Source organism: Sphaerodactylus townsendi, linkage group LG07 (assembly GCF_021028975.2).
Source record: "Sphaerodactylus townsendi isolate TG3544 linkage group LG07, MPM_Stown_v2.3, whole genome shotgun sequence".
NCBI classification, from domain to species: Eukaryota; Metazoa; Chordata; class Lepidosauria; order Squamata; family Sphaerodactylidae; genus Sphaerodactylus; species Sphaerodactylus townsendi.
The window spans coordinates 122437675-122464140 of NC_059431.1; the positions used below are offsets into that span (position 1 = coordinate 122437675).

A 26466-nucleotide genomic window follows, 5' to 3' on the forward strand; every position below is an offset into this window, starting at 1 on the left:
TTTGCAGAGGCAAGTCCTGTCTTACAAACGTACTAGAGTTCTTTGAGGGTGTAAACAAGCATGTGGATAAGGGGGAACCAGTGGACATTGTCTACTTGGATTTCCAAAAGGCTTTTGTCAGAGTTCTTCACCAGAGACTGTTGAGAAAACTCAGCAATGAAGAAATAAGAGGGGAAGTCCTCAGAGGTGGGATCCAGCAGGTTCTCACAGGTTCCCGAGAGTAGGTTACTAATTATTTGTGTGTGCTGAGAGGGGGTTAATAATTGGTGATTTTGCCATGTGATTTTTGCCTTAGTTACGGCCCTCTTCTCAGCAGTAGCACGCAGAACTTGAAGCAGTCTAGCAGGAGGTGCACTGGCGTACGTGGCAGCCTGCGCCTGCGTGCATTCGTTTCCCACCCAAGGACCGGCGCAGTGGCTGCATCCTTGCCTCAGCCCCGCCCAGGAATGCCCCGCCCCCGGAATGCCCGCCCCCGGAATGCCCAGCCCAGCCCCATTGTTGCTACGCCACAGTTTGAATCCCACCACCATGGGAACCTGTTACTAAAATTTTTGGATCCCATCACTGGAAGTCCTCCTATGGATTAAAAAACTGGTTGAGGAACAGGAAATAAAGGGTGGGTATAAATGGGAAGTTCTCACAATAGAGAGATGTAGGGAGTGGTGTCCCCCAAGGATCCGTATTGGGACCAGTGCTCTTTAACTTATTCATAAATGACCTGGAAGTAGGGGTGGGTAGCGTGGTGGCCAAGGTTGCAGATGATACCAAATTATGTAGGGTGGTGAGAACCACAAAGGATTGCGAAGAGCTCCAAGCGAACCTTGATAAATTAGGTGAGTGGGCTAAGAAATGGCAAATGTAGTTCAATGTAGCAAAATGCAAAGTGATGCACATAGGGGCAAAAAATCCAAACTTCACATACACGCTACAGGGGTCAGTGCTATCAGTCACAGACCAGGAAAGGGATTTGGGCATCTTAGTTGATAGTTCCATGGGAATGTCAACTCAATGCATGGCAGCTGTGAAAAAGGCAAACTCTATGCTGGGGATAATTAGGAAAGGAGTTGATAATAAAACTGCAAGGATTGTCATGCCCTTATATAAAGCTGTGGTGCGACCGCACTTGGAGTACTGTGTTCAGTTCTGGTCGCCACATCTCAAAAAGGATATCGAAGAGATAGAAAAAGTGCAGAGAAGGGCAACGAGGATGATTGAAGGATTGGAGCACCTTCCTTATGAGGAGAGGCTGCAGCGTTTGGGACTCTTTAGTTTGGAGAGGAGACAACTGAGGGGGGATATGATTGAAGTCTATAAAATTATGCATGGGGTAGAAAATGTTGACAGAGAGACATTTTTCTCTCTTTCTCACAATACTAGAACCAGGGGGTATACATTGAAAATGCTGGGGGGAAGAATTAGGACTAATAAAAGGAAACACTTTTTCACGTAACATGTGATTGGTGTTTGGAATATGCTGCCACAGGAGGGGGTGATGGCCACTAACCTGGATAACTTTAAAAGGGGCTTGGACAGATTGATGGAGGAGAAGTCGATCTATGGCTACCAATCTTGATCCTCCTTGATCTGAAGTTGCAAATGCCTTAGCAGACCAGGTGCTCAGGAGCAGCAGCAGCAGAAGGCCCTTGCTTCCACATCCTGCACGTGAACTCCCAAAGGCACCTGGTGGGCCACTGCAAGTAGCAGAGTGCTGGACTAGATGGACTCTGGTGTGATCCAGTAGGCTAGTTCTTATGTTCTTAAAGCTAGCAGGTCACTCGCAGCCCCCTGGGGGCGGGGGGAGTGAGTTCTGTCAACTGCCTGGACTCCTGGGTCTGTCCAAGGAAAAACACTTCTGTGTGAGTAAAAGTCTTTATTTGGAAGCAGCAGTTCTGGGAAGGATGCAGCATCAGACATTTATTGACAGAACTGGGACACCCCACCCAAACCCTCTTTCAAATAGGGTACAGGACTCACCACCCTACCCCCAAACCACACCTCCTATCTCAGAGAAATCTGACTCTTCCCTCTCATCAGGGGAGGAACGTGGCTGACCTCTCCTTATCACATTCTCTTCCATCCAAGCCCCCACAGGAAATGACCCCAGGTGTCCCCAATATGGCTCTCACCAGATGTTTTTAGGAAGTAGGTGGGGCCAGCTGGGGCATTTGTCCAGCAGGACTTCTGATTGGCCTCTGGAGATCTGCTTATAAGAAAACAGCAGGCTGTGGATTCCCAGGACAGCATTCGAGGTGGGAGCGGGAAACACAAAATACCGTTCCTACCTCCCACCAGGAAGGGAACTGCTGTTCTGTGAAACTCCAATGCCTGCTCTCCCCTTGTTTGTTTCACATCTTAGAAGAACAGCTGCATGAGCCAGTCTGTGTCAGCAAAAGGGCTAGACTGTAGTTCACCTGCCCCATTCCACGGGCTCAGCAGTTTCAGGTGGCTCCGCCTGTTGCTGGCCAGGGCCTCTGGTATCAGGCCAAGCCACAAGAATTATTCTGTACCAGCAAAGCAGCAATATGCTCTGCTAAATACTGAGTCCGGGTGGAGTGGAATGCTGACTTAGAAAGGCTGGGGCATTGTTTTTCTGCTCCCCTCCCCAGGCATCCTCAAAGACTATTTGCGTGAGCTGCCGATGCCTCTCATCACCAGCCATCTCTACCAGGTGGTACTAGAAGCGATGTCTAAAAGAGCGGCTGGCCAAGAAGCTGAGGAGACGGTGGATCTTTTGGACTGCTTGCCGGAGGCTGAGAAGGTACAAGCCCAAGACTTGCTTCAAGGTCTTCTTCTGAGCTTTGTTGATTCTTTTGTTAGTTCTCATCCTACAATGTGTCGTGGGTCTGGTTGACCAAAGTGGGGGGATTGTTTGACATACAAATAACCTTGTCCTGGACTTCCCACGCTCTGACCTGCAGGTCCCATCCTAGCCTGAGCTCATCAGAACTCCGAGACCACCAAGGAAATCCAGGGCTGTTACGTAGAGGCAGGCAACGGCATCTCTTGCCTTGAAAACCCTGCACAGTCACCACAAGTCGGCTGCCCCCGGATAGCACTTTTCACCACTACCACACTTCCCATAGGAAGGATCATGCTTCCTGCCCCATCAACATTTGGCCTTTCCAGTATCTCCACACTGACACAACCACCACCCTGTGCCAAACAAACCCGTTAACGCAGCTGGAGAAATTAGCTAGTCCCTCAGCTGCAGAGGTGAAGTCTGTAAAATTTATTAAAAGGATTGCAAGATGCATTGATTATCTGTAGGTTTTCCAGTCGCAGAGAGTGCTTCAGGATATCCATGACTTGCAAGCAGACATGAAAACATGACGGAAGATGGGGAAAACAAGAGAGGTATTCCGCAAGCTCTGAACAACAGAAAGTGTAAATTACAGTTCCCACTAAGAACAAACAGTGTATCAACATGTATATTAATTTAACCATTCACATACCATCGCCTCTCCCAAGTTCAACCACTACATTCGAGTCCAGCAAGATTTTTGGGGTCTAAGCTTTGACCCTCGAAACTTACACCAGAAAAATGTTGTTTGTTTCTGCAGCGGTAGTGAACTCAACTTTAGCTGTCCTACTGCAGACCAGCATGGCTACTCTCTGAGCGTCTCCCCTGGTTGAGCATCATGGTAACGTCTTTGCTTGAGTTGCTGCAACCCAGTGCTTCCATTTTCTAGGCAACCCTGCGGCTGCTGTTGGACCACCTCAGCTTGGTTGCTGCATTTTACGCCTTCAACCGCATGAATGCCCAGAACCTCGCTGTGTGCTTTGGGCCTGTTCTGCTCAGCCAGGGACCAGGGAGAGCAGGGGACCCAGCCTTTGGCTCCCAGCACCTCACTGCTTCCAGCACTGTGGACTTCAAGCACCACATCGAAGTGCTGCATTACCTGTTACAGTCCTGGCCAGGTAAGCAAGCCACAGGTGGGGAGGCGCAAACACCGAGTGTCTGGGGCCCGGGAGGCGGGGGGAGTTGTGCAGTGCTTCAGGATCCTAACTTAACTGAAGGTTGTCGCTCTGTTGAAGTTTGCCTTCCTCACTGGCAATAGTCCCTCACACTGCAGGGAAGTTCCCTGTGTCTGCACGGGGCTGAGCCGCCTGCAAGAGCTCCCTCTGCTGGTGGCTGCTCAGACTGCAGGGCCCCCACGTGAGTGTCTGCGCAGCCACCTGCACTGGGGGAAGGGGCCCTGCGCTTCGGCCTCTGGGGGTGGGCTGCTGCCTCTGGCGATGGTGCTGAGCTTTTTTCACCTTGGCGGGAGTTAGACCTGAGGCGAGGGTGATGCAGGGAAATGCTGGATGCGGAAGACAGAGGCGGAGCCTGAAGCAATAACAGGAGCCTCGTCTTTCAGTCACACCAGTTGGAACCAGATAGGCCAGGGGTCCCCAGCACGACTCCCACCAGGCAGAGGCGTAAATGGGGGAAATGGAGTCTGGGGCAAAATCTGAGTGTTCCGCCCCCACCCCACCCCACCGATGGGGGAAATGGGAAGGGGTGGGGGAGGGTGGGGAGGGATGGCTAGGGGTGGGGGAGATGGCAAGCAGGTGGGAGTGGCTCTCACGGGGCCCTCTGCGGCCCAGGGAGCCCGAAGGTGGGCAGGGTGGGGGCGGCTCCTGCCGGGCTCGGCAAGAGCTTCCCCACCTTCACTCACCCCAGAGCTGCCCGGGCTGTGGGGCAGGGAAGCTCTTGCCAGGCTCTCAGCAGCCCGGTGAGCTTCATGGTGAGCAGAGGTGGGGAAGCTCTTGCCAAACCTGGTGGGATCTCCCCCACCCCCCACCCCCGACCTCCTTCAAGCTCCCCAGGCCGCAGAAAGACCGGAGAAAGAGCCCCCCCATTGCAACTTCAGCCGGGCCACGGAGAGGCAGGGAAGCTCGTGCCAGGCTTTCGGCAGCCCAGCCAGCTCGAGGGGGTGGGGGCACTCTCACGGGGCTCTCTGCAGCCCAGCTGGAATTGCGAGGGAGGGGGGCTTTCTCTGGGCCTTCTGTGGCTGCCCCAGGTGTAGTGAGGGAACGTAGGGTCCAGGGCAACACCGACACCATGACCCCCCCCCCCGCCCCACTTAACTTAGGCGGTGGAGGTCCCGAGCAGCCTGGCGGGGCAGAGGGGGGAGGGACGAGGAGGGGTGTGAGGGCAATTTTCCGCCCTCCCCCCCATATGACCGAACGGCAGCATACCCGGGGGAAAGTCCCCATATGTCCCCGTGGAATCTCCGCCTCTGCCACCAGATGTTTTTAGGAAGTGTGGATTTTGTCCAGCAGGGCTTCTGATTGGCCACTGGCGAGCTGATTATGCAGATGTTTAAAAATTGTTTCTGGCAGCTGCTGCCACCACAGCACCAAGATGGCTGAAGGGCAAAACTCTGTGTATTTTCAGACCTCACTCCCTGCCCACAGGGACAGGGTGGGTCAAATGCCCCCGAGCGCAATGGGGGTGCGCAAAATCTCTCCCCCCCCACTGCTCCCCCATGCCAATCCTGCTCAGAACAACCCATTGGATACTCACCGTGGATACTCACCGTGAAACTACTGTATGTTGCAAACCGTCTTGCTGGGTTATCCTCCACCTTCAGTCAGAGAGGCAGGAAAGATGCTTTGGTCACTTCCTGTAGCTGGGTTACCGCTGCCTTATGCTCCAGGATCTTGACCAGCCGAGCAGACTCACAATGAAAGGAACAAACAACAGCAACGCAACTGAACTATAAACTGCCTGAACTAGTCAGAAGCTAAAGTAACACTGGAAGGGACCAAAGCCTCAGTACATAAGATAGGCTCCTAACAGAACAAAGACAAAAACAAAAACAAGATTGGAGCACATTTCCAGAGAGGAACGAAACAAAGGGAGGGTCAAGACGGTCTCCAACATGCAGTAGAAGACCCCTTCACAGTGAGTATCCAATGGGTCGCTCTACTGGATGGTGGAGACCGTCTTGCTGGGTACTCCCAAAGCAGTTACCCTCTAGGGTGGGTTCCGTTAATCTCCAACAATGTGCTCCAGGATCCTCTCTGCCGAAGGAGGCCTGAACTGCGTCCCTGGAGGCTAGTCCGTAGTGCCTCACAAACGAAGAGTGCCCTGGAGGCTAGTCCGTAGTGCCTCACGAACGCCATGGGGCGGCCCTACATATCTGCTCCAAGGACACCTGTTTGTACAGTGCTGCGTTAGCCACAGCGCTCCTAGTGGAGTGAGCTGTGATCCCCATGTGCAACGGAAGATTGCTAGCCCTGTGTGCCTCGATGATGCATGCTTTGATGTTGGAACTAATAGCTGCCGAGGACATGGGCTCACCTACCCTGGGGGGGGGGGGGACCACATTAGTGAAAGGGACTCTGTCTTCCTAATTTCCTCTGTGCAAATAATTTCCTCTGGCGCACATCTAGGTGATGCCACATTCGCTCCCTTGGATGGGACGGTCTGGGGCAGAAAGTGGAGGCCTGACTCTCCTTGGGTCTGAAGGAAGGATCAAGTTTCAGCACTACCCTGTCTGGAAAGACTGACGTAAATTGGTGTTGACAGGCAAGGCCCGAATCTCAGAAACACGCCTGGCAGACGTGATGGCAACCAGAAATAGGATCTTCATACGGGGCCACCTAAGATGAATTGAGTGTACCGGCTCAAAAGGAGATCTAGTCAAGGCTTCCAGGACCGCATGGAACCTCCACGAGGGAAGCGATGGGCCACTGGAGGCTGTGATTGCTGAACACCCTTGATAAACCGCAGAGTGATAAACCGCAGTGGCCCATCGCTTCCCTCGTGGAGGGAAGATTTGCTGATCTCGATCCCCCCGTGGAATCTTTTAAACATTGTCTGTGTGCACCACCACGTGCTTCTGTAGGAGCTAAGCTTGGGAGCTTTGAGAGTCAACAGGATCACTTTGACTTCCAGGACGTTGATCGGCAGTGCCGACTGCGAGTGTGACCAGCTGCCCTGGACGAATCAGCGACCCAGGGTGGCTCCTCGGCCCATCAGGCTGGCTTCTGAAAGGAGGTGAATTTGACATCTGGGGGCAGAGACCTTCCCCCTGGCCAGATGGGACGGAACCGTCCACCATCTCAGACTGAGACGCACTGATGGAGAGATGGCCAAGGGATTATTCTTCCTATCTGTGTGGCCCAAGGATGCAGGAAGATCTGGAGGGGTCAAGCGTGGGCCCTGCCCCATTGACCAAGGTCCATAGTGGACAGTAACAGCCCCAGTAAGACTTGCCAGCTGCAGAGGGGTGGAAGCTCTGGCTGCGATAAACTTGAGGCAAGTTGATGGATTTTCTGAACTTTGTGGGGTAGCACAAAAGGAGTACACCTAGTTGAGACTAAAAGCACCCCCAGGTGTTCCCTCCTCTGTGTAGGCTGGAGGGAGCTCTTCTGCAGGTTGACGACGAATCCATGGTCCAGAAGCACCTGCTGCACCAGTTGCATATCCCTGGCCCCCGAGCCGTTGACCTCGACCTGATGAGCAGGTCGTTGAGATGGGGGTGGAGCGCTGCTTATTTGAAGTGCTGGTCCCCCAGGGCGGAACGAAGGAATTGTTGGTGAGAAGGATGTGTAGGGATATGCAGGTGCGCCTCTGCTAAGTCCAGGGAGGTGAGGAAATCGCCCTGCTGGATCGCTGACACCGTTGAACGAAGGGTCTCCATCCAGAAACGAAAACGACGTAGGTGGCGATTCACATGGCGCAGATAGAGGATGGCCCTGACGTCTCCGTTTTTCTTGGGGACTATACACTCCTGTCCTCACCTCCTCTGGAGGAACCGGTACTATGGCCCTGATGGAGATCAAATGTTCAACAGCCTGGAAGAGACCGGCCCTCTTGACTGGGATGATCCTGATGGATGATGGGAGGAACCTGTCTCCTGGCAAAAAAGGGGATTCTAGAGAATAACCTAAAGAGACAACTTCTGGTGTGAGAAGTACAAAAGGCGCCCTCCGATCGGAATGTTGGCACCATCATGCCTTGTTGTTACCGGTGGAGGGCTCTGCTCGGGAAGACATGCTGAATCGCTGCTCTGGCTGTCCCCGAAAGGACTGGTGTATGCTTCCTGGGGTCAGCCACTCTGATCATCTCAGGTCTCGACTGGCCCGGAAGGATGACCGAAAGGACCGAAGAGCTGGTCTGGGAGTGAATTTAACCTTGTCTGACCTAGCGTGACGGGACAGGACCTTCTCCTTTTCTTTGGTGGTGACCAGAATTGTTCCTAGCTCAGCCCCGAACAGAATCCCCCCCTGGAAATTGTAACTAGAAACTACAGTTTTTTGGAGTGGACATGGTTTTAACCAGAGGAGGCGCTGCGCCATTGAGGACCCGGCCCTGGTACGGTGAGGGATGCATTCAGGGTGGAGTCCGCTAAAAGGGAACTGGCACAAGGACCTGCTGAACCCCTTCCCCAATTCCCTGATCTTCGGTAGGGATGATGGCCAGAATACGTTTCAACCACTCTATAATGGCTCTGGCCACTGTGGCCAAGGGAGCAAGGATCCTGGGCGCCGTGGCCGCGCCCTCGTGCACTAGCGAAGGCTATGGTTCGCCTTCCTGTCCGTGGAATCTTTACAACTGCCTTCCCTGTCCCTGGCAGGAGTAGAACTGGCAAGCGTTCACCCTGTAGCCCAAGCAGAAGGCTGTTTTAGCCCACTAAGCCATACACGCTCTAGTTACCCTAAGCCCCCCGAGGGTAAGGCAGCTGCCGGGCCATCGACCAGGGGAGTTCTCACCAGCCTCTTGAAGTGTGTTGAGGAGGGTGGGCAGCGGGACGGATCCATTGTTTCCTAGACCTGCGTTCAGATGACTCAGGCAAGGGGGGAAGCTTTCTTTCTGGTTGCTCCTCAGCAGGAAAACAGGAGAGCTGCCCTGGGGACAGCCCCTCATGGGCTTGGGCGCACCAGGGGCACAGGCATCCACGGCTCCCTCCGAGTCCCGCAGTGGTGAGGCTGCCGTGTTCCTGGCCAAGAGCAGAGAAAGCTGCTCTGCCTTAAAAGGACGCTGGCCCTGATCAGTTGGTTCAGGAGGAAACCCTTCAGGTCAGAGAAATGATCAGGCGAGACCCCCCCCCCCCTTCCTTGTAATCACTCTCCTCGGAAGGGCAGGGAGACCCGTGCCGTCCCAGCTCCGCCAATGGCCCCTGGGGGATCTAGGTCTGGTCCTATGGAAAGGAAGGCTGTGGGGGAGGGGCGCTGGAATCTGCCGAGCAACCTTCCCTGAATGGAGGATTGCAGCAGCGCCACCAGCTGCTGAGGAGAGCAAGTGCTCCCATCTGCAGCGCAGGAGCCCGCCAAAATTCTCCCGCCGCCTCCTGGGTTCCCGCCTTCCTGTCTGACATGAACAAAAGGAGACGAGGCGGGGCCGCCCAAGTCCTCCTCCTCCTCGTGTGCTGCGCTCTCAGCCGAGCGGGAGAGAGGCGGAGGTTCCATAGCGGGTGCCTGGAGTGCCGCCGCGGCCGAAGCGCTGCCCAACCCCCCGAATGAGGTCAGCTCTCCTCACAGCGCAATCTCGCTGCTGCGGCCGCACCTCTCCAGCGCAAACGCTCCCTGACGCCCCGGGCTGGGGCCGGTCGAGCATGCGCCTGCCCCCGCGCCGGTGTGGCGAAGGAGAGGGAGCCCGCTGGCGGATCCTCCGGCCGCCCTGGGACTTAGCCGCCTGCCCTTTCCTCCCAGGCGAAGGCTGTGTGGGGAAGGGCACCAACTCCTGACGGCGGCTCTGGTGCTTTCAGCCTCCCTCGGGGGGGAAATGGCGCCTGAGCGGCTGAAGCCAGTCCTGAGGGAAAGTCTTCTCCCTAAAAACAGAAGAACGTTCACACCACAGTCACACCAACGGGGGAGGAAAGACGTGGAGGAACGTGGGAAACACTAAGAACAAACGAACGCCAATTCACAGTGACACAACACACACACGCACACACACATATGCTGAAGAGCCTGAAGAAAACCCTGCACTCTCTGCCGAGGCAGGAAAGATACTGGGGCATAAGGCAGCGGCAACCCGGCTACAGGAAGTGACCAAAGCATCTTTCCTGCCTCTCCGACTGAAGGTGGAGAATAACCCTGCAGGACGATCTCCACCATCCAATAGAAGAGCTGGGCTGGCACCTGGAGAAAGAGCCGGCCTGCTGCTGTGGGGCCTGTCTGAGCCGCCTCCTTCCCTCCCCAGGCCCGTGGGGGGGGGGCAGCTCAGATAAGCACCACAGCAGCAGGCCGGCTCCTGGCCCCGCTCCCTGCAGGCCAGCTCCTGCTGTCTCCAGGACCTGGGGGGGGGGGGCAAAAGTTGGCCTTCAGGAAGGAGGGGGGAGGGCTCGGCGGTGGGTGGCCCCGCCCCAAAGCCTCCCTGGGGGGGGCCCGCCCCAAAGCCTCCCTGCGGAGCCTGGGGACAGCAGGAGCCGGCCTGCAAGGAGGTGGGGGGCTCAGTGCCCCCAAGCCACACCCCCAAGGTGTTCTCCTCTCCTGGAGGTGTTCTTCTCAGGCGACATTTCCCCCCCCATAAGCCTCTGCTCCTTGCCATTCTGTAGTTGGCTCTGCCACCAGTGGCAGCCATTTTATGGCTGGCTCCACCTCTTGTGGCTGTCATTTTTTGACCCACACCCCTGTGTCAGAATTCCAAAATCACCCACAGACTTTAAAAACTTGGGAACCTCCGGAATGGCCAGTGGGCAGGAACAGTCTGAGGCCGCGCGTGGCAGTGCTTCCGCCTAAAGGGCAGCATTCGTGGGTGATCAGGCCACAATTGGAATCTTCCAGTCGTTGGGTTGGTGTCAAACCAGGTTCGTGCGCCTGTCAAGGGGTTGGCATTTAGGTGATAGAAATGCATTCCTAGTTCAATGTAACTGCTGCAAGATATATGTAACCAGCCTGCTATATGTTATCTCTGCTGTCTTGGGGCATTCTTTCCTTGGCCTTTCCTTTTTGACTTCACACTGTGAATAGATAACTAGGCTTCCCCTGACACTTCACGGGTCTCACGGGAAAGAGGGCTGTTTCTGTGATCCTTGAGAACCCAGTCATCATTGGAATGTTTAACTTGCTTTCTTTTTTCTCTGTAGCTCAGCATAGGAACACCGAAGGGGATGAGCCCCCCCTGCCTCGTGAGCGCCGCCTGTGCCACCTGGCTCTGGATCTGCCTCTGGAGCAACCGGTGGTTGTGGTTCGGAGCCATTCGAGAGGCTTAGAAAGCCCTCCCAGCAATCGCTACGCTGGGGATTGGAGCATCTGCGGGCAGCAGCTATTGCCGGGGCCCCCCAGGGGAAGTGGGGACCAAGGCGAGGTTGCTGGGAGCGGGAGTGACCACGAGGAAGACAGTGAAGGGGTTGCCCTGAGAGATGGCCTGACGTGCCGTGGCCAGAGCATCTTCCTGGACAACTTGGCCTTAATGGAGGATGCGGAGGCAGCCTTTAGCCGACGGATCAGCCTGAAGGACTTTGATGCCCTTCTGCTGGACCTGGAGCGCGAACTCTGCAAACAGATCAACGTCTGCCTGTGATGCTTCTGAATCCCAAGAACCTCCAGTCCTTGTGGAAGAACCTGGCTGAAGCGCTGGTCTGTTCACAGTTCATAGTCGACAAATATACTTCCAGTTGTGAAAGTCTGTGCTTGTAAGAACGAGGAGTCATAGCAGGAGAGTGTCTCTGTGAAGGGTTTTTTGTTTTTTTTAAACTTGAATAGTCTGGAAGGGAGAAGAAAACTGCTGTGTGACAAATAAGAACAGGGAAGAAGTATGAGATGTCACAGGGAAGACTTGTGCCTTTGTTTACATATGTTATTTTTTAAATTTATACCCAGCTTTTTGGCTTGATCAGGGATTCTAAGTGGCTTTTCACATATTTTCCTGCTTCGCCAATTAATTCCCACAGCACCTGCCACAGTGGGGGTAGATTAGGCTGAGAGACTGTGATGGGTCCCAGGTCATCTGGCAGGCTTCTGTGCAAGTGAGGGATTCGAATCCAGTACTCCACGACACCACACCAGAAGTAGATTACCCTAACTATCACAGGAGACTTTGATCCAGAAGGATTTTGCAGCTTATTTTTAATGGTTTCATTAGAGATCATTTTCACCAGTGTCTTATATTTCACTTCATAAAGCTTTATGAACCATGAGGAGAAAGACAGAGGGAGACCATAAAGCAACTTGAGTGGATCGGGATCGCTGATGCCCACATGAGATTAATTAGATAGTTACGCTACATTTTCTCTCCCGTGGGGACACAAAGTGGACACAGCATCATTCTCCTTCTCCACTACATCTTCATAACAACAACCGTGTGAGGTAGTTTAGCCTGAGAGAGACCCCAGAAGCTTCCACGTAGTGAGGATTCGAACCTGGGCCTCCCAGATCCTCGTCCAGTTGCAGGCCAGGGTTGCTGGGCAGCAGCATTCAGGCTTGTCTGGAGTGGGAAAGCCTCTCAAGCAACAGAGAGCTCGAATCAGGGCCAGAGCCAGCAGTCCCTTGCAGCAGGTCAGGGCTCGAGGGGTCCGGTCCAGAGTCCACAGACTACAACACAGTAAGTGGCAGCGAGGAAGCAGTTCAGTGCTCAGTTGCATCCATGCCTGCCTGCCTGCCTGCCGGCCAATCAGTCCTAATCCTCATGCCGTGAGGACTCACTCACTTTCTGCTCACGCAGGGGCCTCCGCCGAGCCATCAGCTGGGCACTACGCCTTTTTGTGTGTAGTTTCCTCCTGCAATTCTGTCTACGTTGATCATCTGGCTCAGGTGAACTAACTGGCTCAGGTGAACTAACTAACTGACCTTAGCTGGCACAAGGTCAGAGGAACAAGGTGCTTCTGCAAGCACTTTGGACTCTGAACCCCGGCTAGCCTGCTGTTCAAGTCCATTCTGTTGGGGTTCTGCCTGAACTGAGCTCACCCCGTTGGGGTTCTGGCTGGACTGAGCCCTCGGTGTCTAGCTCTTACAACTCGTTGCTCCCCAGGGTTTGGCCCACAACAATACCGTAGTGGCACCTTTACCAGATGGTCACAAGTGAAATGCATGATTTTTGCTTTGTTACGGTAGTGTGGACCTGTGCTTATTAAACGTAAATTTCAAAGTATTGTCGAAGGCTTTCACGGCCGGACTGATAACCCCACCAGCAATACAATGCAGTGAACCACACACCTTTGCATAGGAAGTTCCACCCAAACACTCAATGATTGGTTCCCCACCCTGGGACATGGACAATATACCACACTAAGCTTTCCCTTCTCACTTAGACACAGCGTGAAACAGACTTTTCTCTGTGATACACCTCTGAAGATGCCAGCCACAGATGCAGGCAAAACGTTAGGAAGAAAATCCACCAGACCACGGCCACACAGCCCGGAAAACCCACCAGAACCAGGAAATTTCACAATCTAAAATAATTTGCATGGGCATGTCTTTCTTTCACCAAAGAGGTTGGTTTCCTCACTCCAAAAGTCAAAAAAGCTGTGTTTGGTTCTAAAAATCCCCAAATGATTTTTTTTTGCTTTGAAAATGGATGTCTTTTCCGACTATAGAAGCCCAAAGAGGTTGTTTTTCACTTAGAAGCCCAAACAAGGCCTGGGTTTTTTCCTCCAGATGCTCCAAAAATGTAAAAAAAAAATTTCCTTTAGATTCTAGGAAATAATTTTTTCATTCTAGAAGTCCCCCGAAATATGTTTTGTGCTCTCTCTAAAGGCCAAACAAGTAATTGCTTTGTTCTAAGAGCCTCAGAATGCAATTTTTTCACTCTAGAAGTCCCTAAATGTTGTTCTTTTGAGTTATACGAGGCTCTTCCCACTAAAAATACAGTTCTTGCCAGGGCTCCGCCGTTCTGTCCCTGCCCCACGGGAGGCTTCCACAGGCCTCAAAATGGCAGGGGAGGGGCATGTACCCCCTTGTGCATTCAGGTTGTGCTCAGCCCTTGGCCCCCTACCTGAGCTGGCCACAACTTTCTCCTTTTGGAGTTTCCTTTTTAAATGCTGTTCCCTATCCCTGTCCCAGGCAGCCCTCCAATCCTCCCCTCCTTCTAAGGCAGTGGTGTCCAACTCTGGCCTTCCAGATGTTCGTGGACTACGACTCCCATCGATCAAGGGCCTACCAGTCTGCCTGTTCCTGCCTGGTGGTCCCCCGGGGGGTGGGGGTGGATGTAGCCTGTTGCAGGCCATTGCACTGGGGCTGGGCTGTTTGGGTGGGCTGGGTTTGTTGGGGACTATTCTTGGTTGGATTCTTGGGGCGGCTCTTTGGTAGGTAAATGTGGGGCTCCTCTGGCATTATCAGGAGCTCCCAGCGTGAGCACGCCCTGCTGTCTGGCAACCCGGATGAATCCCAGCCTAGTGCAGGGAACCCGACTGGTTTGGGACATAGCCATGGACAGCCTACAAGAGTTAATAACACTTGTTCAACTGGATTTACGTTTACCTTACTGTAAACCAACTGGAAGATGTTTACCTGAATGGCAGCAAAAAACACCAGGCGTATGGCCCGTTCGAGCTGCACAGTATACCATTTCTTTATGCCCCTGGTATCTGACAGTTCCCAACTTTTAAAGTATGTGTACTATAAAATGTAATGAAATGGCAACACATAATGATCAAAATAGACTGGTATTTAATATATGAGATTCTTCACTGCCAACACACTGGATATACAACATTTTTAAAACATAGGCTTTAAGTTGCAAACACAACATTCAGATACAACATTCAGATACATCAGCTGATGCTAGCTCATCTTTTATAAGGACAATGAACATCAGGTTAACCCAGCCCTGGAAACAGGCACCTGTCGGGGTTCTGTAAAATAGCGCTTCCACGCAACTTGGTAGGAAAGTGCTCCTGAGGGGGGCCCTGTTAAGTCTACTTCAGCAAACATAAACTAGAATCTAGTCTGGGGCATCTTAAGCATGGACAAGGGTTTACATGCCACAAAGACAGAGTTGTCAAATGGGCTAGTTTTCGCTGATTTAGCTGCAAAAGTCAAGCTGCTGACATCACTGTCTGGGGAACTCGCTTATGACGCAGCAGAATTATTTCCTACAGATGCGCTTTCCATATCACCAAAGCAACAGGCCCTGCAAAAATAATGACAGAATATGCAGTTAGCCATTTAGATAAACATTTTCAAAGTTTAGAATGAAGGAGGCAGTATTTTCTCTACACTATTCTGCTTCTGTTCTCCAATACAAACACATACCCGTTTTTATTCCACAGTAAATTTTCAAAATCAGGTGGCCTGCATGAAGGGAAATAGGTATCAACTGTCATTTTTTTCCAGCAGATAATTTAAAATAGAAGTGTTGCTCTAACACTTGGACCAGGTACTAAAGCATATTGATCCACATGTTCAATTATTTAGAAGTGTTTATAAAATTGACTAACAAGCTAAACAGGTGACACAAACATTATGAAGCTCATACATAACATCGCTATGGAACAGAAAACTCAGCTATGAAAGTAGTTCTGGCACATGAGGCCAATGAATTATATTGTGTGGGCACGAATTATGTTGTTAGGAAATTAATCGTAAAGAACTATGCAGTATGTTCTGCCCCCCCATTGGAGTACTGTAAATGTTCCTATAATTTGTCTTCATGTTATATTGGCTAAGAACAATAACCTAAAGTTAAAGTCACAATGAGAAATCACAATTTAGCAGTTTCAAATCCTGCATCTGTAGACACTTTGCTAGGATTTGGGAAGTCATTTAACCTGGGCATCATGTGAAATTTTTGCCATTTATATTAACAGCAAAGCTTCTGGCGATTTAAACCTGGTTTCTAAATATAACTTATTTACACCTGCATTAGTCCAAAAGAAAATATCCCAAAACGTTTGAAAAGCTTGCATATTTATGTGTCACTGAGTTGTAAAAATGCATATATTACTTGAACGGCCGTTACATTCTACGAATAAACAAATCCTTATGATTTATGCATCTCAGGAACATATTTAACAAAATCATACATACATACCATATATACACATACATATAGTCACCGCTAACTTGTGGTGACTCTGTAGGGTTTTCACAAAAGCCTTGGAGGCAGTTTCCTGTTGATGACCTTCATGTCATGACCTCTTTCCTTATTTGCTGCTGTTATATCTTATCTTTCGCTTTCCACTACGTGGACCAAAACTCACATAGCTTAATGAAGACTCCTTGAGATCACTGCTTATTAACCTGTTCACTCTGCTGTTGAGCAACTAGAAAAGTTACTTCAACAAACTGGATTGTTTGGGAATCAGCAAGGCAAGTTAAACAGTTTAAAATCCCACTGTTTTCACTAGAGGAATGGTGCTTAATTCTACCACTGACATAAGCCACAGCTGCACCCACCTGATGTACCTATGGACGCTACAGCTAAGTTCCGCGTTAACATTATCTGAATGCAAACACCTGAAACTGGCTAAGAGAAATATTACAAGTGAACAATCAGCAATCTGGACTATCAACCAAAATCTCATTTTCAAAAACCATCGCCTCAACCCCACCAGACAGCTTTTGCTTTCGCTCACATTGCGGGTGAGCGTCAGTCTTCTTCAGCAGGGGGGTCCCAAAAATGCAACGCCACTTTCCAGAGTCTGATCTGTTGGTCCCAGGACCTTCGGCTGTATTTCTTGAATTTGTTGGGCGTCCTTGGATGGACCCCTGGAACCCGTAAACTCCTGCAGAACACAAACGCAAGCAGAGTTTGGAACACACTCGTCCATACCAAACTCACAAACAAATATAATTTTAGCTAATTCTAGCATAGCCAGGATTTCTATTCTATTGCTGTATTTTCCTGCATACCACTATTAGCAACTTGGCACACAAAAAAGAGGTGCGAAGGCCTGGGGGAGCGGCCGGGGGGGGATGGACAGAAGAATTCAGAAAAATGTGGGAAACTTTTCTACCTTCAACTTAACATTTCCAACCTTGCAAGTAGCGAAATTATATACATGGGCTGTTGTTACATAGGTTCAGCAGTTTGCTATTTTCCACTCAAAAACTTGCAATTTCTTATGAAAACAAATAAATTTATACTTTTGATGTATTTTATGTTGTTAAATGAATAAAGGTAAGTAGTGCATGTATTTCTGTATCCTATCAGATTTTTTTTCTCATGGCTTAGTTTATAATATCCATAAATTCTATGTCTCTGTACATTGATCAATCTTGCCATCATCCACTGATATACTGATGTATATATCATACACACACACACACAGATTTCCGGATTAGTCCCCAAACTCCTGGCAGGAACAGAATATGGCAGGAACATCAGGGGCATGACATCATGATCAGAACACATAAAATAATGACTGTTTGCCTTTGCCATAGGTTTGCCATTGATAAGAACTAAAAAGGAAGTGGTACAACTAACACTTATGCCCCTAGCAATCTTATACAACTTACTTGGGAACTTCTCGAATGTATCTGTCGTATGCCAGCGTGTTCTTCCCATAATTTATTTGTTTCTGTCTTCTCATTAAAACAACTTCATCTGTCTCCAGCTCCATGGCTCCGGTGGACTCCTTGGAATCAGAGCTGAAAAGATAGCATATGTGGATTTCCATAATTGACTTCTGTTTTCAAGGGGTCATGGCAAGTTAGCATAGATCAGACGGGGTGCCAAGAAGATTCAGAAAACAACATTCTAAAGGAAATACAACAAGGTACAGCTGAAGATCTGGTTTCCTATTTCTGCAGTTTGGAGTTAGGAGGAGACTCCCAACAAATGAGGTAAGGGGAAGTTGATAACAACAAACTCTGGCCTCCTCCACACCGTGTGCTGTGAAGAACTGAGCACTGTCAAGATCGGGTGAAAATCCACTGGGACATCAGCTTTTCTCCTTGGTCTTGCCACTGATCGTTGAGAAGGGCCGGGAGAAGGTGGAACGGGGAACACCTGCCTTGCTTTCCTTTAGCTTTGGGCACAAAAATGCTTTCTCACCCTCTAGCTGGGCAACACCTGCCTTATCTATGAGACAACCTTGAGGATCCCGCTTTGGTTAGGCCAATGCTAGTTACTTCACCCTGCTGGGATTCCAAGGGAGGGGGTTAGAGGGAAAGAGTTTTCAACCCACAACTGCTGTTTTGAACTTTAGTTCTAGCAATGACTGGTTGAGGGCTGGAGGCTCCGGGTCCTGTTCAGTAAACCGACTTCTGCACCGAACAGTCTGGCGACCGGATAGTCCCCCTGTCCACAATACTCATTTTGTCTTGAGATGAGCAGCCCGCACTCTCCGCCTTCTACACAAGAGACTCCTCCTTCAGGCTCTTGCAGTGGTTTTTCAAATAACAGCATAAACAGATCAATCCTGGGTGAGGGACGTGCGACATCTGATCTGAGCAGTAAAATATAATTTAACCTATTTTGCAGCATTGCTCTGAGCCATATTTTTTATCTCCTGTGACTGGTGCGGCCCTTTTATTTCTCCTCCTCTCATATTTGCCAGCTGTTTATATGCTTGCAGGTAACAAAGATCTGAATGTGAATGTGTGCAGTTCAGGGCATCCACCACACCAGGCTGCCGAACGACAGCAGCTATTGGCAAACATCAGCATGATTTCTATTTGTTTGGTTTACTGACAAAATTTCTATCCTGCCTTTCTGCCTTTCCAAGGGCCACTGGGGGGGGGGCGGCGGCTAACAATGTAAAATATACATGATAAGATCACATTTGAAACACATTAAAAATCAGCCCCTCTTAAACACACATAATTCAAACAGCTACCTGAATTGAGAGCATAAAACATAAACGTGGGGTGAAGTGCCCAGACGCCTGCCAAACTCAAAGCATCCAACAGCTGCCAAGGTAACAGGAAGGCTTCTAGCTGACTCAATAGCTCCAACCACCAGCGTTCCCACAATATTTGACACCAGTTACAGCACTCCACACACCCCTCCCACAAAGAAGATTGGTGCTCCAAGCAAAGGGCTGAGGCTCAGATGGGCAAAACAGACAACCAAGTGGCCCCATAAAAATGCAAATCAACTCTTCAGGTATTTTTTCCTGGTTTTTCTGTGGGGCTGAGCAGGGAGGAAAGGCGGGTTACTTATTGACTTCCTCTCGGGAAGGCTTCTCTTACACACTTACCATGACAACAGTACAGCTGAATGTACACACAACATTCTTTTAAAAACATCAAGAAAAAAAGGAATATTTTTGAAGTGTTTCAGGGTTCTACCAGCCAGTTTGCTGTTGAATTACAGTCTGTGCAGAGGAGTCATCACTACTTCTAAGATCACATCTAAGAGCACTTCATTAAATATGACGACAGGTTTCATTGTTACCTTCCTGAGGACAGCTTTCTTTCTCTTCCAGACTCATTCATCAAGAGCTTCCTTTTGTATCTGTAAAACAGTTTTATTTTAGCACATGACTGCTGCCACTACATCACCGTAGCCCACTGTCTTGAATTTCTGGTGCAATACAAATATATTCACACAAGACTATTAAGTACCAACTGTCAAGACCCTGTCAAGATTTCAGTCCTTTCATGAGACTATGGGGTGGGCCAGGAGAAGCTGGTACCCTGGGAGTCCTTGGCTTGTTGTGCTGGCAGCCCTATGCTTGTGCATTTTCATTTTTAGGCAGGGAGTAACTCTGCTCACGCTTCAAGACTGCCAGAACTTTGTTTTGGCCTTGGAGGCTTCCCACAGCCTGAGAAGCTGGGATGGCGGGAAAGGGGGCTGGAGAGGCGTCTGAGGGAGGGATATCAACGGGTGGTTGTGCAGTGAGTGGAACTCAGTTCCAGCAAGGCTTGCTTGAATCCTGTCTGTAGTGTTCCCATCAATAAAGCGATTTCTGAACTCAAGTCTGATTATTGCGGGTTGTCGACAGATCCAGACACTGGCATAGAGTGAAGGCATAACCAGCTATTCAGCTCATTTTAGTGAAGTCCTATGTAGAGTTATTCCTCTCCACACTTATTTCGAAGTGTCGCAGCCACTACAGGTGTGAGCAGGGCTCATCATCCTTTAAATAATCACCAGTGCCACAAATTAAGCTTTGGCTTCTCACAGTCATGGATGAACCCAAACCAATACTGTCACTGAACAAATAAAAGCAAGTTCTTATCCCAAGAACTAAAGAGTTTGCCCCAACAATCTCTGCTACTTCAGAAATGTGCCTGTGGTACTTGGCAGATGATGAGACTCGGGGTCCCCAACATGTTGCCCATGGGCACCCATCGAAATCTTTCCTGCAGCCTAGCAAAATGGCTGCCATAGCCAACCTTCAGCCACCCAGTCAAGATCCTTGTGCTGTGGCAGCAGAACCTCCCAAAGAAACATTATTATAAATCTGAAGAGCCAATCAAATCTCCAATGGCCAATCAGAGGTCTTGCTGGGCCAAAGCCTTACTAGCCCCCACCCACTTTCCCAAAACACTTGGACTGCAATTTTATCAGGGAGGTATCAAAAAATCCCTCTTGCCAAAAGGGTAGGTGAATGTGCCACGAAGTGCACAGAAACTGTCCACCATATGTGGCTTTATTGCCCTTTTTATATGACCGTAAGAGCAAATTTGCTGAATCCGCAATTGGCCAACAATGTGGTTCATCTGATAATCAAAAAATTGTCTGCTTGTTAGATAATGATGACCGCGTTGCTGAAGCAGTTGCTAAGTTATTACTATTTTTCCTCAGATTGTGCCCTGATTGTACATACGTTTATATATATGTTTTTTTTTAATGCCAGTAAAGGTTGTGATTGAAAAACACTTGGTGGGAGCCAGGGGAAAGATGTCGGCGGGCATCACAGTGTCCACTTTGGAGACCTCTGGCCTGATCCGGCAAGTCCAGATGAAGTTCAAAAGAGCCAAAGCACAGCCCCAGAGCACTTCTAATGCTCCTCTGCCCTATCAGAGGGAGGCAGGTTGCTGTTCTGCACAAGCACTGGCCACACACCACATGCAGCATTTCAGCTCTGAAGTACACATGGCTCAGTAACAGACCCATATCAAAAAGAGCATTTCAACAGCCATTTCAAAAGCTCACCTGCCACTACCCACTAACACCCCCCAGTCTTTTCACTGCTTCTCTTTGGGTCAGGCCTACCTTGCTGGACAAGATCAACCACCAATGAAAACCTCGAATAAAATGGCAGGAAAAAAGTATTGGGGGGGCGGGGGGACGGGACAAGTCACAGTCGACTTATGGTGACCTGGCAGGGTTTTCAACGCAACAGACCAACAGAGATGGTTTGCCACTGCCTGCCTCTGTGCCAAAGAACTAGTGCCCCTCGGGGGTCTCCCATCCAAACACCAGGGGCTACCGAGGCCAGGGCAAAAACCGGCATAAAACAGCATAATAAACAGCAATAACTATAAAACAGAACACCAGCCTGGGGTGATGGTTAAGATGTCAGAATCAGGCCTGGGAAACCCACATTCAACCCCCACTTGACACCATGGAACCTTGGGACAGCGACACACCCTCAGACCTGGCTAGTCCTTGGGACAGGAGACCTCCCAGGAATGCTGTGCCACCTGCCCTTCTCTCCGGAAGATTCCAGAGTCTACCCTTATGATTCAGGCTCTACTGGAACAGTACAACGTATTTTATTCTTCTGCTCATTCTATGCTGGGATTTGAGCTAAGTTCTTAACCCTGATTCTTGTACTGATAAGACGACTCTTCTGTTGCAGCTGTGATGTCCTTTTATTAAACAGCCCTTCCACAGATCTGTGCAAAAAGGAGCCAGTTTCCTACAGGGCGCCACAAATCTTCACATTGTTAGGAACAAGAGTTAATTTTAGATACTGTAAAACATATACGTATTTTTAATAATTTTGTTTCTATTCTGTTTTATATTACTTTTTAATGTTAATCAACTGTGTCACCTTTTAATTAATATACTGGATTAGGTTTCTGGTGCAAATAAAGGCCTCTCTTGTATGTATGTTAAAATACCAGGAACACAATGTGGAGGCAACAACAGCAGACCCACCTGCAAATCTCTCTTGCCTTAAAAGCTCTCTTGGGGGACGTTGCCACCAGCCAGCGATGACTGGACAGCAAAAAAGTCGTCAAATAAACACTAGCCAACACTGCGGCATGCCAGCCATAAGACAATGCACTTTTTTAAAAAAAGGATAACAAGGCATTGCTACTCTGCAAGTTTTGTCTCCAACCAACCAACCTCTCCTCTATGGTGGAGAGAAGAAAAGGGCTCAGGAGAACAAGACAAGGCAGTCTGTCAAAAGGCCTCAGCCCCAAGCTATTTTGGGGTGGGAGTTGGAAAGGGCCATCTAGTCACACTGGACTTCTAGCAACCCTGTAGGGCTTTTCAAGGCAGGATACAGTCACGGGGGGTTCGCTGTTGCCTGTCCCTGCACAGGGACCCAGGGCTTTCGGGGTGGGGTCTCCCATCCTGAGGTTGACCTTGCTTAGCTTTAGGGTATCAACAAATATCCCACCTGCCCTACAAATGTTTGTCATAATTCCATATCCTCACCTTGCCATTTCTTGATTAACGTTAGCCCTCATTTCATCCTCTTCCACAGCAGTTGCCCAATCCAAGCATCTTGGATGAGGTTTATGGCTTTCGGGTGTGGTGAAACTGTAAGCCAAATGCCCATAAAAATGGCATAACTTCATCACAATACTTAAAATACACACTATTACAACATCACCCCAACTCAGTCTCGGTGGGCTATAATGGCACTGATCCACCAGTGGTCCAATTCAGTATAAGGCAGTTTAATGTGCACTCATGAACTTGGACTTCCAAGCATTAAATTACACAATCAAATCCTTCCAGTTTTATCCAGAAGCAAAAGAAATGGGGGAATCTTTCCAATAATTGGAAATGTTGTGCTTCAGATCACAGAACCCAACCAGACAAAAATCCAGCAAGATGGGGCTGGAGAGAAATGGAGATTCTGGCAGGACTGGGGAGAAAACCCGGTAAAATCCAACTCAGAATAATTTATCTTATAATAAATATGCAATGTGCTTCCTGCACCGTTAGTGAGTACTTCACTGAATCTGTAGTCATTAACTGTAGACATGTAGCCATGAATCTGTAGCCATGTCACCTGTGAGTTGCACAGTATAATTTTACTATACTTTAAGTACTTCAGGGAAAATATTTCTCTGCACATACTTGTCCGAGCGCCTGTCTAACACTTTGCATGTATTTTCACTGTGAGAAGTGGGCGAGCTTAGATCGTGTGTGCTTCTGGGTTTGCCATCTGCATCTCGCTTCCTTCCTTGAGTCCAAGGAGCTGGTGGCCTGTTAGGAAACATTACCAAAATGAAAGTGAGAGGTTTATACTGAAGCCATTACAAAACTAAACGACTAAACTGTTCTACTTAAGACCCATGAGGACGGAGGCTGAGATCAACATTTTTTGACTCAACAAAAGCAGCCAAAAGATTGCAGCAAAGCCTCAGTGGCTGCCATGTTCAAATTTTTCTTCCTCTGTCCCCATAATGATCACCAGAGGCCAAACTTTTAAAAAAATCAGCAACTGAGTATCAATATAATGTTACACCAGTATCTAATACGTTCTCTGAATTCCCAATGTTCGCTTTGTAAAAGTAGGCTTCTATACTCTGTTTCACATAAAGATGATAGTTCAGACAGCTGAAGAGCAGCAGTGGAGAAAGTGATATGCTTCCACATTAAAACACAACCCCAAACAACTATGAGAATTACCATTCATTTTTATGCATTATTGAACATGGTACTTTGATACAAGATTATTTATGCCAAAAGGTATTTTTACTTTCAAAGTCTTTGTGAGAGAGGTGAACCCAGGGAGAGATGACATTTAGGATCTATAGTGTACTATACAGCCCATCCTCTAAAACAGCCATTTCCTCCAATGAAATCAACTGCTGGAGTTGGGTGTGTGTGTGTCAATTTTAATTCTAGGATATCTTCCAGGCCTACCAGGAGATTACCGATCCTTGTTCTTACCCTAGTTTTATCCACCTTGCGATCAAGTGAGAAAGGTGGATTATAAATATCATCATAAATAATCCAAAAGGCTCCCTGAGTTTTTGGGGGACAGGAGTTAGTTTGCAAAATTCGTCTTAAGATTTTTGTGTAAACTTGGGGAAGACTCCTAATAAAAGCAAGCTTTTTTAGAACAGCTTTCTGTTTCAACTCTTTCTTTTACTTCCCCCATCAACCACTGGCTTTGGGGCACAAAGGACATCAGAAGCTTCCCCAACATGGGGCATAAGGATAAGTACTGCAGAGCAGTAGAAACAGGTGGCCACTTTCAATTCACTTCACAAAGGGATTTTACTTGTGGAAGCAACAAGCAAACTAAACACCAACAACAAACAAAAAATCAACTTGCAAACCATTGCTAAAGTGCTTTGAAAGCAGATCTAACGGGCGTTATTCAGAGAAAGGATTAAAAGCAATATTTTTGGTAAGGAGAAAAAACTGGATGTCCATGCGAAAGAACTAAAAATGAAACACGAGGCCAAGAGAATTTTAGAGACCAGGAAATACTGATTTAATCTCCAAAAAAGCCAACTGATCACTAGTCCAGAGAAAGTATCTGAAGGGGGAACCTATGGTGGCCTCATAGCATTACATTTTAAGTTAAATTAAAGTGGTTGGAAGTTTTAGGGTTACCAACCACTGATCTCCAGACTAAATAAATCACCAAATAACCCATTTCCAATTCACTTTGCAAGCCGATTTTACTGTGTGGAAAACAGCAAAACAATCGACCCCAAAACACGTTTGCAAACGAAGTGCAGGTTTAAACGTCGTTATCCACTGAAAGGATGCAAACTCGTGTTCTGGATGGGGGGGAGAGGTGGGGGGGTTAGGCCAGGGTGCGCAATCTGGGCGCGAAAGCACCAAAAATGAAATGCAAGCCTGAGAACTGCTTAGAGACGGTCAAATTAGAACTAACTCAATCGGCCAGAACACCCGCGGACCCCGCGCAGCCCAGAGCCAGTGCCCGGAGGAGGAACCCGTGGCGGCCTCGTGGCGTGAAGTGTTAAGAGTTGAACGGCTGGAGGTTCCGCGGATGCCAACCTCCCGGGCTCCCGTGTCTGAAAGAGAAACCGACAGCAGCCGCACATAATAACATCCTGGACGGCTGGAAGCCTCAGGCCCGCCCAGGACTCCCGCGGCGGAAGGAGGGACCCGCGGAGGTTGGCCTGAAAGCACGGGCCTTTGGGAAAGCTAAAACTTATATCGCTGGAAGTGTCAGGGTTGCCAACCTCCAGGGCTCCAGTCCAGAGAAAGTGCCTGAGAGAGAAGCCGGGGGGGGCGGGGCGGGGGGGAAGACCCGCGGCAACTCCCGCCCCCCAACCGCCTGCCCCCGGGGTGGCGAACCTGTGGCGCTCCAGATGTTCATGGACTACAATCCCCATCAGCCCCTGCCAGCAGGGCCAATTGTAGTCCACGAACATCTGGAGCGCCACAGGTTCGCCACCACTGGTTCACCCCAATCGGAGGAGCGGAAGGAATCCCTGAATGGCGGCTCCGCTGCACCCCCCCCCCGGAAAAGCCACCGGAAGCGGGGGGGGCCGCCGCCCTCCTCCTCCTCCTCCTCCTCCTCCGCCTCACCTGAGCGGGCTCCGCTGCCGATGCGCCATCACCCCTCCGCCCCGCCGGATCGTCCGCGACTGACTCGGCCGCGAGCGCTCTCAACCCCGCCCCCGCCGCTTCCTGCGCGGGCAGCAGACCCCGCCCACCCGGGGAGGGCGACACCACTTATGCCCGGGGGGACGCCACGCTCGGAGAGGGACTCGCCTCTCTAAAGGCCTCGCAGGCTCCCCCCGCGACGCAAGGGCTGGTGGACTATTCCGCCGCCCCAGGCTCCGCCTCCCTCCCGCAGCGCGCGCCTTTCTTCCTTTGTCTCCCGCCCCCCGCCTTTGGGGAGGCTCCGCCCCTGCCTAGGTTGCTTCTTCGGCGGGAAAGTCTGAACGCCGGATGCGGGCTTTTCCCACTGACTCCCCTCAAGGGCTGGGTCGAGGGCGACAGGCAGGGCCCTCGGCCACTGAGCCCCCTCAGGCCTTTGCCTGCCCCTCCAGTCAGCAGCAGGGCCGTTGGGAAGCCCACGGTGCCCCTTTCAAGTGTAAACTTTCTTCGTAAGAAAAGGAAGGTGCTGAGCTTAAAAAAGTGCAAGCCCTCTCACTTATCTCCCAAGTGTGAGTCCTCCGTGCACTTGGCTAGTGCAACATTTGCAGTTAGCAAGGAGGAAGTGTCCTAAGTTCAGATACATGAGAGGTCGGAAACTTTTTTGCACTTCTCTAATTCTTGTAATCCTAGTTGTATTGCATTGTTTATTAGATCCCTCATGCTATTCAGTTCTGTTGCTTTATATACCATCTACTTGCCTTGAGTCTGAACTACAAAGTTGGTAAATGAATAATAAAGCACAAATAAACAATAAAGAAAATAAACAGCTAAGACTGCTGTAGCCATTTGCCCATGAGAGTTTTCTGGCTACGGGGCTGACACTAACTTGGAGGGAAATGCACGCCCACCCGAAGAATGGCCTTTGAAGCAATGGAATAATGAACAAACTATCTAGAGCTGCACTCAAAACTTAAAAAGTA

The 26466-nt window shown here is 49.8% G+C and overlaps 2 protein-coding genes across 6 annotated transcripts in view; one reads left to right on the forward strand and one right to left on the reverse strand.

Moving 5' to 3' along the window:
* Nucleotides 1–13027, forward strand: part of SYDE1 (synapse defective Rho GTPase homolog 1) — a 29868-nt gene extending 16841 nt beyond the window's left edge. For all 3 annotated transcript variants that reach the window (XM_048502676.1, XM_048502678.1, XM_048502675.1), the window contains 3 exons: nucleotides 2607–2758; nucleotides 3690–3918; nucleotides 11025–13027. In XM_048502676.1, the coding sequence (XP_048358633.1) occupies nucleotides 2607–2758; nucleotides 3690–3918; nucleotides 11025–11461 (818 nt within the window). In that variant the 3' untranslated portion in view covers nucleotides 11462–13027. The remainder of the gene's footprint in view (nucleotides 1–2606; nucleotides 2759–3689; nucleotides 3919–11024) is intronic.
* Nucleotides 13028–14527: 1500 nt separating this feature from the next.
* LOC125436086 (stem-loop binding protein) lies at nucleotides 14528–25605 on the reverse strand. Of its 3 annotated transcripts, XR_007244994.1 has the most exons (8): nucleotides 25472–25605; nucleotides 23033–23161; nucleotides 22382–22486; nucleotides 19217–19276; nucleotides 17335–17466; nucleotides 16452–16601; nucleotides 15130–15168; nucleotides 14528–15007 (listed from the first exon to the last, which is right to left on the reverse strand). XR_007244994.1 is itself a non-coding variant. In XM_048502702.1 (7 exons), the coding sequence occupies exons 1-6, from the start codon at nucleotides 25498–25500 to the stop codon at nucleotides 16466–16468; spliced, it is 591 nt and encodes a 196-aa protein (XP_048358659.1). In that variant the 5' UTR covers nucleotides 25501–25605; the 3' UTR covers nucleotides 14528–15008; nucleotides 16463–16465. The 3 variants fall into 3 exon arrangements, 2 of the variants coding, with proteins under 2 accessions (XP_048358659.1, XP_048358658.1); XM_048502702.1 differs by lacking the exon at nucleotides 15130–15168 and having other exon boundaries at nucleotides 14528–15008; nucleotides 16463–16601; XM_048502701.1 differs by lacking the exon at nucleotides 15130–15168.
* Between the last annotated feature and the right edge of the window lie 861 nt (nucleotides 25606–26466).